Raw genomic sequence first — 15,175 nt, 5'->3', positions numbered from 1 at the left:
CAAACAGCACCAGTAGGAGATTGCAAAAGAGGGAGGTATGGGACTGTTCTGTGCAACACCATTGCACACTTTATTTCTGGCAGGAATAATGGGTATTGTTTGCACTTACAGAATATCAAACACTTTCAATGCTATATCTAACAAACCAAAAGGGAAAAACAATGTTTAAGCATAGCTTGCACATTAAAGCGGTCCTCCACCCTGAAGTGGAAGTTCCGCTCATCTGATCCCTCCCCCCCTCCGGTGCCACAATCGGCACCTTTCAGGGGGGTGCGGTTACCTGGATAATCCAGGTATCTGCACCCACTTCCGGGACAAGACCCCCGCAGACCGCCGCAGATGCCCCCCCCCCCCCCCGTTGTGTTCTGGGAAACACACAGTTCCCAGGAAACAGCGGGGACCAGCAGAGACGCGCAGCACGACTCGCGCATGCGCAGTAGGGAATCAAGCAGTGAAGCCGCAATGCTTCACTTCCCGATTCCCTGACAGAAGATGGTGGCGGGGGAAGCAGAGAGTTGAGCGATCGCTCGTCATCTGCCGCCGACATCGCTGGACCCTGGGACAGGTAAGTGTGAATTTATTAAAAGTCAGCAGCTGCAATATTTGTAGCTGCTGGCTTTTAATATATTTTTTTAAAGGTGCAGAACCACTTTAAGAGCCAATTCACACCAGCAGTCACGCTGATTACAAAGATGCTGGTGTGCACTGGGAGGATACAGTGCTCAGCCTTCAATAATGGTGCATTGTACCGTTTACTTTTTTTGTGTTAGAACGTTATTGAAATGTTACAAGAGACATTTTATTGAGCTCCATTAACCACAGTGTTGTTCAGATGTGGTGGTTTACGTTGCAACTCGCTGCATTGTTTCAGAGCACACTAATGCAATGCAGTGGTCTGAAATGTAGGACACCAGGAAAAATTGAATTTTTGTAACAGCTTACCTATAAAATCCTTTTCTTGGAGTACATCATGGGACACAAAGGCTCATAGAAATTATTAAGTGGTTATATCTCACCTTCAGGTGCTGGACACTGGTGTAATCAATTAAACAGGAAGTTTCCTCCCTATATAACCACTCCCATACAGGGAGTACCTCAGTTTTTGTAGCAAAGCAATAAGTGTCCCACAAGAGGGGCGGAAGCTCTGTGTCCCGTGATGTACTCCAAGAAAAGGATTTTTACAGGTAAGCCATTATAAAAATCCTATTTTCTTTATTGTACATCATGGGACACAGAGGCTCATAGTAATTACTAAGTGGGATGTCCTAAAGCAATGCCTACTTAGGGGAGGGAGACACAAATAAACGCAGGTCGCCATCAGACATGAGGACCTATACTGTTGCCTGCAGTACACTGCGCCAAAAGCGGCATCCTCTTGCCGTCTAACATTCACTAATTTCTATCAGGTGAATGTATGTATAGATTGTATAGATGACCAAGTAGCGACCTTGTAAATCTTAGTCATAAAGGCTTGGTAACGCACCGCCCATGAAGCGCTTACTGGCCTGGTAAAGTGCACTCTAAAGGAGAAAACCTTTTCTTCAAACCGCAAGCCTGAATAATAACTTGATGAATCAACATGAAAACAGTTGATTGAGACGCTATCTGCCCTTTCCTGAGACCTACTGGTAGAGCCACAAACATTCGTTTCCCGTAACTGAGCAGTCGCTTCAGATAGGCTTTGACTGCTCTCACTACGACAAGAGAGTGCAATCATTTTAATAGCGGATTTGAACGCTGCCTGTCCATTTTTTATGGCCCTCTGGCAGCACAACAAATGTCAGTTTCCTCTATCTGAAACATTCAGATATACCTTTACGGCTCTCACCTTAGACATTGGTGAAAAAAACAGAGGTAAGGGAGGGATTATATAGGGAGGAAACTTCCTGTCTAATTGATTACACCAGTGTCCAGCACCTGAAGGTGAGATATAACCCACTTAGTAATTACTATGAGCCTCTTTGTCCTGTGATGTACGATAAAGAAATTGCGTTTGTGTTGTGTGAATGGGACCTGAAATGTTAATAAGGAGAATGTCTAGAAAGCCTGTTCATTCACTCACACCACAGCTTACTTACTTGCACTCTTGTATTTGGCTAATCAAGTTTGACACATGCAGGTGGGATGCTGTCAGCATGTCTTGAGCCTGAATTTCCAAATTTTTATACGTAGACTGAATACATTCAGGATAGAAGAAAAAAAAAACACACACCAGTTACCATTTATTACTTGTTTCATAACATGTTGTGAACATAAAAACTTATGATATAATAATATGCGACTTATAAGTACAACCTTAGATGTTCATTTAGAGGGGTAGGTAAGACTCTCTATAAATATATCTTATACTATTGGCAGAGGAAATGGTGCACTATCTGGCTGTTAGCATAAGTGACTTGATGCAATGACACTAAATAAAAAATGTTTTTTTTTTTTCTTTTTTTTTTTAAACTGGGGTCTGTCTACTGCTCAAAGGACCTTACACCCGAAGCAGGCATTAGTTGAGGTTGCAATGTCCACCTAGTAGTACTTTGCGAACGTGTGAACAGTGAAAGACCAGATGGCAGCCAGGCAAATCTAGGGAAACATTTTCTGGACACCTGAAGCTCCAGTAGCACTCAGATATAGTAGAATGCACACCTTGACAGGTAAAGGTGGAACCTGATCCATAAGCTTGGATGATGGTCAGTCTAAACCACATACAAATGAGTCATAAGGGAACATGCAAGAGGAGCTATATGGGAGACCACCTGTACAAAGGTTGTAATAAATAAGTGAACGGCCATTGGTGTCTGAAACAGGTTAGAAGGGTCAGAAACCTAGCCCTTGATAGTGCTGAGGGCCAAATGCTGGTCCAGACCCAGCTGCAAGGAGCAGAGAGGATTTCTCACATGGCGAATCCCCTTGCGTGCAAGCAACTAAACAAGTGAAGTATGCCTTCCACATCTGATGATGAAACCTTGAAGGAAAGGAGCCTTTTTAAGCTTTTATTATTGTAGAAATCACAGATTCAGAGATGCCACTGTCCCTCAGAACCTACAGTCACACTGTTAAAGCCAGCAACTGTGAAGCAGGGCAGTAAATCTGACCTTGGGGCAGAAGACCCAGACAAACTGACAGAGCCAACACAAAGTGTCTGCCAAGAGATTTACCAGATTGCCATACCACATCCACCTGACCTAGTCCAGAGCACTGAGGATTACTGATATGCTCTAAATCTGCAACCTGCAAAGCAGGCAAAAAAATATTTCAGCATAGATCAGAGTGTACTGATCCCGTGGAACCACCAGAACATCCAATGCTTTTGTCTGGATTCCTGCACCTAGATAACACATCTGTCTGGTTTGTTGCTAAACTTGGAGGTCCACATCCAGCTTACCCCACCAGTGACACAGGTCCTGGAACACCTCCAGGTGTAGGGACCACTCCCCTGTGTCCTGGGGCTGCCGTCTGAGGCAATCTGTCAATTTCTATGCCTGGCATGTACATGGTTGATGTACATTATTGACATGGCATTCACAACTAAATACGGATGATTAGCCCTTCAACAGGTTGGTCCAATGCTGAAAGGACAGAAAAATTGCGAGAAGCTCCAATGTGTTTATCAGGTGATGAAACTCCTCTGAAGACTGTAACGACATGGATCACCTGCTGATGGCACGGTGGTTCTCTGGGCAGGGAGTTGTAATTCTAGTGTACTCCAGTGGGTATCTCCCAGAAGGCAGTATCGGTTGGAACAGACTACTGGGGTCTGCTTAGAGACACCCGCTGGTAGACACCAGAATTGCAACCCTTCCAGGATACCACAGTACCACCAGCAGGTGATCCAGGTCCCGACAGAAGACTTCGGGTGACAGTTTGGTCTGAATCCCAGTTTGACCTGAACTTTTTCTCATCTGGCCCCCTGTTCAGCAGACGGAAAAAAAAAAAAAAAAGCCAGCAAAGAAACATTGAATATCAATATTAATTTACTTTAATATTTATTTATTACAGCCATTTACTTTTATCTTGAAGTAGCTTGGCGAAAAGGATTCAAAAGTTTTTTATGGCATTTTTGTCCTCATTAAAGTGGTAGTAAACCGTGGAAAAAAAAAACCTGCAAGACAATAGCATAATGTGCTAGTATGCATCGCATACTAGCACATTATGAAATACTTACCTTATAACGAAGCCCTGAAGTGGTGCCCCGTCACCGCTGAGGAAGCCGACATGTTCCCTCTGCGTTTCTTCCAGGATTGCTGGCTCCGGCAGTTCGAGTGGCCTGAGCCGCAATGACTCTCTTCCGGCAGGATACGTAGGACCTACTGAGTGCATGCACCGCTGATGTCAGCGACTGCATGCAGGGTCAATTTCTTCCTAACCATGAAGGTTTAAGAGATATTCGTTTTACCTACAGGTAAGTCTTATTATAGGTACTAAAAAACAGAAAATATAAAATGTATATCAAATATTCAGAAGTGGTCAAAAACCTGAAATGAAAAGTGGAAAACTAAGGCAGAGTCCCAATAATAAAAACTGAGGAACTGCATATAAATGTAATATCTATATTAGTTGCAAAAACATAATTTTGCCAATAGTGAACTCCAGTAATGACAAAATGATGTGCTCAAATACCATTAAATACCCCCAAAAATTTCAGAAAATATCCAAGTGAAATTTACAAAAATACTCGTGAGATAATTCAGTATACCAGTGATCTAATACTAGTAGTAAAAAAGGTTCACAAAACCATTAAATGAGAAATGAAAAATAAAATGTAAAAAATAAATAATAAAAAATAATATAAAACTAATCAAGCTGAAACAAAGTCCCAAATGAATTTGACAGTGAATCAGGTGTCCATGCAGGTGTGTAGAGAAGATGCTAACACGGAATCGTGAGAAAAAAGGATCCCTTCTTCCAAACAGACTCTGCACCCAAAGTATGTGGTCTCCTTACCCGCAAAAATTACCACAAACGTGGTCTCACCAAGCTCAGGAAATTTGGTCTCCCAAAAACCGATTGGATGTCCCAAACTGCTGGATCCTTGTCACTCAGAAACCTAAGCAAGAAATGCGCCCATAGTGTAGTATTTAAAAGAATAATTTAATATGCTAAAATATATTGCACTTACAGGACAAAGCTCTTATATGCGTGGTGTGTCGGTGGATCAAAATAGCGGAGTCTCCTCGAGCTTCCTCTGCCTGCTGCACCGGCAATCTCCGTAGAGACAAAATGTGATGACGTCAGTATCACAGGCTTACCCTATGCGTTTCGTCATGATAGACCGTCGGGGAATTGGCTGCCAATCCAACGACATCCTATTGTGACGAAACGCATAGGGTGGGCCTGTGATACTGACGTCATCACGTTTTGTCTCTACGGAGATTGATGGTACAGCAAGCAACAGGCAGAGGAAGTTAAAGGAGACTCCGCTATTTTGATCCACTGACACACCGTGCATATAAGAGCTTTGTCCTGTAAGTGCAATATATTTGAGCATATTAAATTATTATTTTAAATACTACACTATGGGCGCATTTCTTGCTTAGGTTTCTGAGTGACAAGGATCCAGCAGTTTGGGACATCCAATCAAGTTTTTGGGAGACAGCGTTTGTGGTAATTTTTGCAGGTAAGGAGACTACATACTTTGGGTGCAGAGTCTGTTTGGAAGAAGGGATCTTTTTTCCTCACAATTCCGTGTTAGCATCTTGTCTCTACACCTGCATGGACATCTTCTGATTCACTGTCAAATTCATTTGGGACTTTGTTTCAGCTTGATTAGTTTTATCTTATTTTTTATTATTTATTTTTTACATTTTATTTTTCATTAAATGGTTTTGTGAACCTTTTTTACCACTGGTATACCAAATTATCACACAAGTATTTTTGTAAATTTTACTACTTTTTTTTTGGTATTTTATTTAGTCGTACTTAATGGTATTTGAGCACATTATTTTGTCATTACTGGAGTTCACTATTGGCAAATTACGTTTTTTCAACTAATATAGATATTACATTTATATGCAGTTCCTCAATTTTTATTATTGGGACTCTGCCTTAGTTTTCCACTTTAAATTTCAGGTTTTTCACCACTTCTGAATATTTGATATCAATTTAATTTTTTCTGGTTTTTAGTATCTGGAATTATTCATTGGTACGAACGCTGCACCCACTCCACGGCTTTCACTTATTTGAGTTTTGCATTTAGGACTTTTTGGTGCTGGCAGCTTTTATTTTGATTTCACATATTTTTTAATTTCTTATTGTTTTCTAGCACAGTGTTAACCTTTCGGTTCTTTTACAAGTCTTATTATAGACTTACCTGTAGGTAAAAATCACAAAGTAGAGTATACAACCGCTTTAAAGAGATCTAGCTCATTGCCTGTTTTGGTGAAAATTTTGGCTATAGTTAGGCTATAAGGGACACTGAAAAGAGGACCTGTGTGTTCTCAGAGAAAAATATATTAGCACATTACCGCCATTTTAGTTTGAAGCTGTTTAGTGAAGCTATCAAAAGAGGAAACAAAGCTGCATCCTGCGAGGTCTTCAGCATGGGAACTTGATGGAGCTTCTTCTGATTTTACCAAAGCCACATAGGAAAAAAAAGGTAACATTTAGTGCAACTAATAATGCTACTGAACTTTATTTGCATCTGCAAGGATCATAAAACATGACTCCTCATAACAACGATAAAAACAATATAACATAAGCAGCAATATATAAAAATAATAGGAAGTAAAGAAGAAATGTTATAAAAAAAAATATGGAGTACATGTTCATTAATGCAGAACTCCATTCAGATACAGTGCCTTGCGAAAGTATTCGGCCCCCTTGAACTTTTCTTCTTTCAAAAATTTTATTGAATATAATGCAATAAAAAGAATCATACAATAGATTTATAGTTAAGTAGAATGTATAAAAGTGTGAAATGAGGCTTCTCCGTATATTAACAGGAGGTGAATACTATAACAACAGTCATGTAATTTGGGATATATTAGTTTAACACATTTTAGCTAAAGATAAACATGTATAAAGTTTAATAACTGGATTAGATACATAGTAAAAATTGTAGTTTCAAAGTTTAGGGTTGGAGGAGATTTGGTATAATATAGGGTAAAAGAAAGGTTGTTACCAGGAAGGTATAGAGAGGTAAGTAGATAATTCAAGGCCAAGATCCAACCATGTGGCTTGGTTATTCCCTGAATAAAAGATACTTAATTAAACCATCCCTAAAATCTCCTCTATAGTAATAACATTAGGAAATATATAACTCATTCATTTAGCTTGTACATCTATATATAGTAAAAGGAGAGGGTGTGGGGAAAGCAAGGGTGGGGGAAGCATATATAAGGGTTGTGGAGGGAGGAGACCACTCCGAAAGAAAATGGTATGTTAATAAATTCTACATGTAACATAGGGGGTAAGATATATGTTTGATTAGTTGTTTCATGAGAATATAAGAGATTGGTCTAGACCAGGGGTAATGAATTAAAATTAAAGGAGGTCCGGTCGCCAAAATTTTCTTTGGGCCGAGGTCCGAATCTCAAGTCTGTGCTACAACTCAGAAATATTGTAGTAACTGTATATCTATCAAAAACATGAGAAATGTACAATTTCCTTAGCATTTCAACAATATTTATTGTCAAGTTAAATCTGGTGTCCCCATCACAGTGCTTCTTTAAATCCGGTGTCCCCATCACATTGCTTCTTTAAATCAGGTGTCCCCATCACAGTGCCCCTTTACATCAGGTGTCCCCATCACAGTGCCCCTTTACATCAGGTGTCCCCATCACAGTGCCCCTTTACATCAGGTGTCCCCATCACAGTGCCCCTTTAAATCAGGTGTCCCCATCACAGTGCCCCTTTAAATCAGGTGTCCCCATCACAGTGCCCCTTTAACCCATCACAGTGCCCCTTTAAATCAGGTGTCCCCATCACAGTGCCCCTTTAAATCAGGTGTCCCCATCACAGTGCCCCTTAACATAAAATGCGCACATCAAGATTTCCCTTAACATAAAATAAGTGTCATGCTGATGGGCACATTTTATATTAAGGGGCACTCTGATGGACATAACAAGACATGCCCCTTAACTTAAAATGTGCCCATCAAAGTGCCCCTTTTAATATAAAATGTACCCATCAGTGTTGCTCTTAAAATAAAATCTGCCCATCAGCGTGCCCCTTAACATGAAATAAGGGTCACACTGATGGGCACCTATTATGTTAGGAGGCATTCTGATGGACAATTTTTATTTTAAGGGGCATGCTGATGAGTATATTTTTAATGTGCACATCGGTGGGCATATTTTGTAGGGCACATTTTGTTGTACCCATCAGCGTGCCCCTTAACAAAATATGCCCATCGATATGCACATTAAAAATATACCCATAAGCGTGCCCCGTAAAATAAAATTTGTCCATCGGATTACCCCTTAACATAAAAGGTGCCCATCAGCGTGACCCTTATTTTATGTTAAGGGGCACGTTGATGGGAAAATTTTATGTTAAAGGGCACTCTGATGGGCACATTTTATTTTAAGGGACACGCTGATGGGTATATTTTTAATGTGCACATCGATGGGCATATTTTGTTAAGGGGCACCTTAACAAAACATGCCCATCAGTGTGCACATAAAAAAATATATCCATCAGCGTGCCCCTTAAAATAAAATGTGCCCATCAGAGTGTCCTTTAACATAAAATTTTCCCATCAGCGTGCCCTTTACAAAAAAAAGCCCCTTAAAATATACCCAACAGTGTGCAGAACACTGATCACTAATAAATAACTAATGTGCCCACATACCTTAACTGCAGGAGTGTGGGCACAACTGAAGCTGCCTGAGATCCAGGACCCGGGAACAGCGGGCAGCAGGGGGGCGGGGCGCGCACGTGACGTCACACTGCCCGTGTCTCTTCAGCTCCGAGAGACGCGGCCAGGAGCAGGGGGCGGGCGCATGCGCACAGCGTCACTGGTTGCTGGGGAAACCCGCGGTCCCAGCAAACCAGTGATTGCTGTCGCTTGCTAAACTGGCGGCATGGCGGTCCGGGCAGAAGTGCTGCTCGGTCCGGACTCGGACCGCGGGCCGCCATTTAGTGACGGCTGGTCTAGACCATGTGGTAAGTAGTGTTCAATCCAAGGAAGCCATAATGATTCGAACATGGGAACTTTATCTAGTACGGTTGCCTCTATTTTAGCGTGAATCATGGCTTGCGTTACTCTATGTTTGAATGATACCATGCATAAAGTGGGTGTTTTGCCCCCTTGAACTTTTCAACCTTTTGCCACATTTCAGGCTTCAAAGATATAAAATTTTAATTTTTTGTAAAGAATCACCAACAAGTGGGACACAATTGTGAAGTGGAACGAAATCTGTTGGATAATTTAAACTTTTTTAGCAAATAAAAAACTGAAAAGTGGTGCGTGCAAAATTATTCGGCCCCTTTACTTTCAGTGCAGCAAACTCACTCCAGAAGTTCAGCGAGGATCTCTGAATGATCCAATGTTGTCCTAAATGACTGATGGTGATAAATAGAATCCACCTGTGTGTAATCAAGTCTCTGTATAAATGCACCTGCTCTGTGATAGTCTCAGGGTTCTGTTGAAAGCGCAGAGAGCATCATGAAGACCAAGGAACACACCAGGCAGGTCCGTAATACTGTTGTGGAGAAATTTAAAGCCGGATTTGGATACAAAAAGATTTCCCAAGCTTTACACATCCCAAGGAGCACTGTGCAAGCGATCATTTTGAAATGTTAGGAGTATCAGACCACTGCAAATCTACCAAGACCTGGCCATTCCTCTAAACTTTCAGCTCAGACAAGAAGACTGATCAGAGATGCAGCCAAGAGGCCCATGATCACTCTGGATGAACTGCAGAGAACTACAGCTGAGGTGAGAGAGTCTGTCCATAGGACAACAATCAGTCGTACACTGCACAAATCTGGCCTTTATGGAAGAGTGGCAAGAAGAAGGCCATTTCTCAAAGATATCCATAAAAAGTCTTGTCTAAAGTTTGCCACAAGCCACCTGGGAGACACACCAAACATGTGGAAGAAGGTGCTCTGGTCAGATGAAACCAAAATCGAACTTTTTGCTCACAATGCAAAACGATATGTTTGGCGTAAAAGCAACACAGCTCATCACCCTCAACACACCATCCCCACTGTCAAACATGGTGGTGGCAGCATCATGGTTTGGGCCTGCTTTTCTTCAGCAGGGACAGGGAAGATGGTTAAAATTGAGGGGAAGATGGATGTAGCCAAATGCAGGACCATTCTGGATGAAAACCTGTTGGAGTCTGCAAAAGACCTGAAACTGGGACAGAGATTTATCTTCCAACAAGACAATGATCCCAAACATACAGCAAAATATACAAAGGAATGGTTCACAAATAAACGTATTCAGGTGTTAGAATGGCCAAGTCAAAGTCCAGACCTGAATCCAATTGAGAATCTGTGGAAAGAGCTGAAAACTGCTGTTCACAAATGCTCTCCATCCAACCTCACTGAGCTTGAGCTGTTTTGCAAGGAAGAATGGGCAAGAATTTCAGTCTCTCGATGTGCAAAACTGATAGAGACATACCCCAAGCGTCTTGCAGCTGTAATCGCAGCAAAAGGTGGCTCTACAAAGTATTAACGCAAGGGGGCCGAATAATTTTGCACGCCCCACTTTTCATTTTTTTATTAGTTAAAAAAAGTTTCAAAAATCCAATAGATTTCATTCCACTTCACAATTGTGTCCCACTTGTTGGTGATTCTTCACAAAAAATAAAAATTTTATATCTTTATGTTTGAAGCCTGAAATGTGGCAAAAGGTTGAAAAGTTCAAGGGGGCCGAATACTTTCGCAAGGCACTGTAGCTAAATACACAGTTAAAATACATATATAAGTACTGTTTTACCTGCCAAAGTATATATAATTCTGTACAGCCTGTTTGTGGTTTTCACACATCTATCACACTACAGAGCCAGACAGGTAAACACACTGCTGCTCCAGGTTCAGCAATTCAGCTTCAATGTCTCCTGCTTTCTACCTCTAGTCACTGCATCTAGAAGAAGTTAACTCCGGTAGAAGCCGGAGTCAGTAGTCATCCACCGGACTGTGCAATGTGCCATTATATGTGCAAAAATCACAAAATAGGCTAAACAAAATCCCAAATCTTTTAGGAGATCAAGAGGAAACAATATTACAATTTTGTGTTTAGCTGTTAGCTTGGAGTTTTGCTGTATACATTAATTGTTTAGTGCTAAATATCCAAATTTTATGGGTAATTAAAAAACACGTTTGAAGTTGGCATGACTTGAAGTCGTGCTAATATGAATGGTCATTGGAAATCAACAGGGACGACTTGTCATATGACTTTGCAGTCCCAAGTCGTACAAGTGTGAAAGGGGCTTAATTGTTTTTTTGTTTTGTTTAACATGAAGGCATATGAATTTCTGTTCCAATAAGCCATCACTGCTTTAGCCAAGAACGTGTCATAGGACACTTCACGTGTTAATAGGCCATAAACCGTGTCTTGAAATATCTTCAGTTTTCAACTGCTCCAAAAGATCTGCTAGCCCCACATATTAATACTATTAGTAAGTGTTGCTTTCATCATGGTTCATGGATAAACATTTAACACAACTATCTGTCTGCCATATAAAACATAATCATTTGCATATTCTAAGACCACAATGCTTCTTGAACAAAAAATCAAAAGGCAGTATTGTATACCATTAATGAGTATGAAAGTGGCACCTGACCAACCACACATACTCAGATCCCAATTGGGAATACACATATCCTAGGACCAAGCACTACAATGAAGTGTGAAACGCGTTAGCTCCTGTCTGTTCCTGCTGTGGCTTGTATTTTTGTTCACAAGAATTTTTGAATAAAAGGCCCATTATTTTTATTTTTTATTTTTTTTGAGTGCAGCTGTCCAGATCTTCTTGCTGTTTTTGATTGCTATATGCATTGCCGGAAACTAGGCTTCCAAGCTGGATTAGAAGTTTTTCTACTGTCGCTTGACCTACCTGGAGCGGTGATATCTCTCTCTCCACCGAGTCATCCCGACAAGCCACCGAGAGCCTGAGACGGCCGCACCCCGCCCCCATCAAATTTTTTTATTGTGCAATTAATGCGTTACTAAAAAGGTGTGTTTTTTGTTTTTTAACCCTTGGGCATTACTGTTGCTCAGCCTTTTAGAATCTATTTAGAAAAGAAGGATTTAGATACACACAACCACATAAATTACTCAATTAGCAGTTTAGGCTTTCTCAGGAACCAGAGTACCTGCTGGTGGCACTGCAGTCCTCTGATCTGAATGGTGTAGTTCCAGTATCCAACAGGGGGTGCCTCCAGACAGCCAGGAGATCCCAGGAATTAGTCAGCTCTTCATGCTGACTGTTGGGAGGACATTTAAGCCCTCCTTCTAGCTTTCTCCGTTGCCTCCTTGTTTTGACATGTGTGCCATACATCCTGATCTTAATGCCTTTGCCCCGATCTTTGCTGACATTTCCCTTTAAGTCTGATCCCTCTGCATCTACCTGTACCCCACTCTAGCACATCTCAGCCTCTCTTCCTGGCAACTTCTACCTTACTTGATCACCCCCCTTTGCTTGTATATAGTGTATCATAGTTACTTTGTTAGGTTGTTTTTTTTAGTAGGTTTAACTTTTGGTTTAACTATTGCTTGAATACTGTTTGTGGTGCTGGATGGGTTTTCGCTATTTTTAATGAAGTGATTGTAAAGGTTATTTGCACAGAGCAGCCCCGAGCTTCCTCTTCTGGGGTCTGCAGTTAGCACTTTGGGCTCCTCCTCTTTTCTGTGTGCCACCATATAAAACTGCTTTCTACGATGGGACGTGTGCGGACTCTATCCTGAGTGGCGCTGTTTGTAAACATACACACCATGTCTCGGCCCTGCCCCCCACTCCCTTGTCACTGGATTTGATTGACAGCACTAGGGGCCAATGGCTTTGGCTACTCTGAGTCCAGTGCGGGATAAAGAGAGCAGCACTGCTGCACTTGGGCACAGTGATGGATCAAGATCGGGCTCAGTTAAATGTTTATGGGGGGCTGGGGGAGATGCACATAAGGGTTTTTTCACATTAATACAGAGATTGCATTAAAAGTAAAAAACCTGAAGACTTTAGAACCTTTTTAACCACTTCCCGCCAGGAGGGCTTACATGGACGTCCTCCCGTTTCAGTGGCAATAACGGTCTGATGCCTGCACCTACAGACATAAACCTGGTATCATTCTCTTCAGCCGGCTATGAACAATCATAACAGCAGTGATTCACAAGGCTGGAGAAAGAATCCACTGTCGACAGAAGTTGACCATAGTGATTTCTGGGGTACAGAGGCTTACCTTCCTTGTAATAGGAATAAAAGTGATCAAAAAGAATGAAAGTGTAAAAATCGAAAAATCGAAATAGATAATAAAGCGCCCTCATCCCCACAGAAGCAAACGCATAGGTACGACACGCCCACATATGTAAATGGCATTCAAACCATACATGTGAGTTATCACCGCAAACGTTGGAGCGAGAGCAATAATTATTAGGGCTGTTACTGATTGCAATTTTCGTGTTCGAGTAATAGATTTTTTTTAATCGACTAATTTTAATTATAACGCAAATATAGATCCAACTACTTTTAGCTGATCTCCTTGCATTGCAACTCTGCATTAGTCAGTGGTAAATGTGGTATACACTATACACAATCACCCGACACTAGTTAGTTTCCACAATCCATGACTTAACTTCACAGTTCACGCAAATACGTTTTAAATTCAAACTGTAGCACTGAGGTAAGAATTTTTTTTTATAAACTTTAAGAAAAACGTAGAAAGTTTAACTTTAATTATAAAAAAATAATTATCTAGTATATTGACTGTGTCACTTTATAGTAGGTAAGTAGGCATCACTGCCAGTCATGCAGACATACCAGAGTGTTTACATTTTTTTTTTACAACAATATTAAAAATGGAGGTTATCAAATTTGCCTACACTTATCTCATTGAATGATCCCAGTTAACCACATCCATATTTAGCACCACTGTCCAGGCTGTCCGGTGACGTCACGGACATTGACGTCACCGAACTCCTCCCCCCTTTCCTTCGTTAGAAGACGGAGGCACTTGGGGAATTTGGGTGGAGTCTGGTGACGTCGATGTCCGTGACGTCACCGGATCTCTGACAGAACTCCCTGAAGACCCGGAAGCTGGCGGAGAATTAACGATCAAAAGAATTTTGATTGATCAAAAAAATTAACGATGAATCGAGGAATTCATCTTTAATTTTCCCAGCCCTAATAATTATATACCAAGACCTCCTCTGTAACTCTAAAATGGTAACCTGTAGAAAAAAAAAAAAAAAAAAGCGTTGCCTATAGAGATTTTTGAGAACCAGAGTTTGGTACCATTCCACCAGCGTGCGCAATTTTTCAAGCATGACATGTTAAGTATCTATTTAATCGGCGCAACATCATCTTTCACATTATATAAAAAATCATTTTTAATTCATGAGACAATTATTTAAAAAAAAAAAGACGTGTTTGAAAAATTGTTGCGCAAATACCATGTGACAAAAAGTTGCAATGATGGCCATTTATTCCCTAGGGTCTCTGCTAAAAAAAAAAAAACATATATAATGTTTAGGGGTTCTAAATAATTTTCTGTCAAAAAAATTAAGATGTTTATAAGTAGACGTGAAGTGCCAGAATTGTCACAGATGGGAAGTGGTTAATACATCCCATCAGAATTGCACTTAGTTTGTGTCAAGTCTCCTTTGTACAGCTACACAGATCTGGTCACCCTTAATTTTGCTGGCTATCAGCACTTGTATCTTAACAGTCATGTGTTATATTTGCTGTAAATATCTGTAAGAGTGTTGTGTTGTAAATGGAGAACAGCGATCAGAGCTTTTGTATATGGTCAGTTACATGACCTCCATAAGTTTAGAGGACAATTAGAGCCAATTAAAAAACAAAGTCTAAGAAAACCATTATTCTGCACATCAAATCTTTCTTTGCCTGAGAAACAGACTAATAAATGTACCTGAGTTCTTTTCACATGACACAAAGAGTTTGCGAGGTTGAAACATCAATGCAATTTCCCCACTGTTTAACCTTTTCCTCTTCTGTTGTGGTTCTGTATCATCTGATATAAAAAATTTGATAAGTAAACACAAATTAAAAAAGTA

At 40.7% G+C, this 15,175-nt stretch overlaps 1 protein-coding gene across 2 annotated transcripts in view; it reads right to left on the bottom strand.

Moving 5' to 3' along the window:
• The window catches only part of SYCP2L (synaptonemal complex protein 2 like), a 238,888-nt gene that overhangs the window by 45,321 nt on the left and 178,392 nt on the right, over nt 1-15,175 (bottom strand). For both annotated transcript variants that reach the window (XM_077492189.1, XM_077492188.1), the window contains 3 exons: nt 15,031-15,132; nt 6,459-6,556; nt 2,079-2,173 (listed from right to left, as the gene is read on the bottom strand). In XM_077492189.1, the coding sequence (XP_077348315.1) occupies nt 2,079-2,173; nt 6,459-6,556; nt 15,031-15,132 (295 nt within the window). The remainder of the gene's footprint in view (nt 1-2,078; nt 2,174-6,458; nt 6,557-15,030; nt 15,133-15,175) is intronic.

The sequence above is a fragment of the Lithobates pipiens genome, unplaced genomic scaffold, assembly GCF_037356315.1.
Source record: "Lithobates pipiens isolate NorthernLeopardFrog02 unplaced genomic scaffold, aLitPip1_a1.2 Scaffold_19, whole genome shotgun sequence".
Classification (NCBI taxonomy): domain Eukaryota; kingdom Metazoa; phylum Chordata; class Amphibia; order Anura; family Ranidae; genus Lithobates; species Lithobates pipiens.
This window is presented reverse-complemented; position numbering and strand designations above follow the sequence as displayed.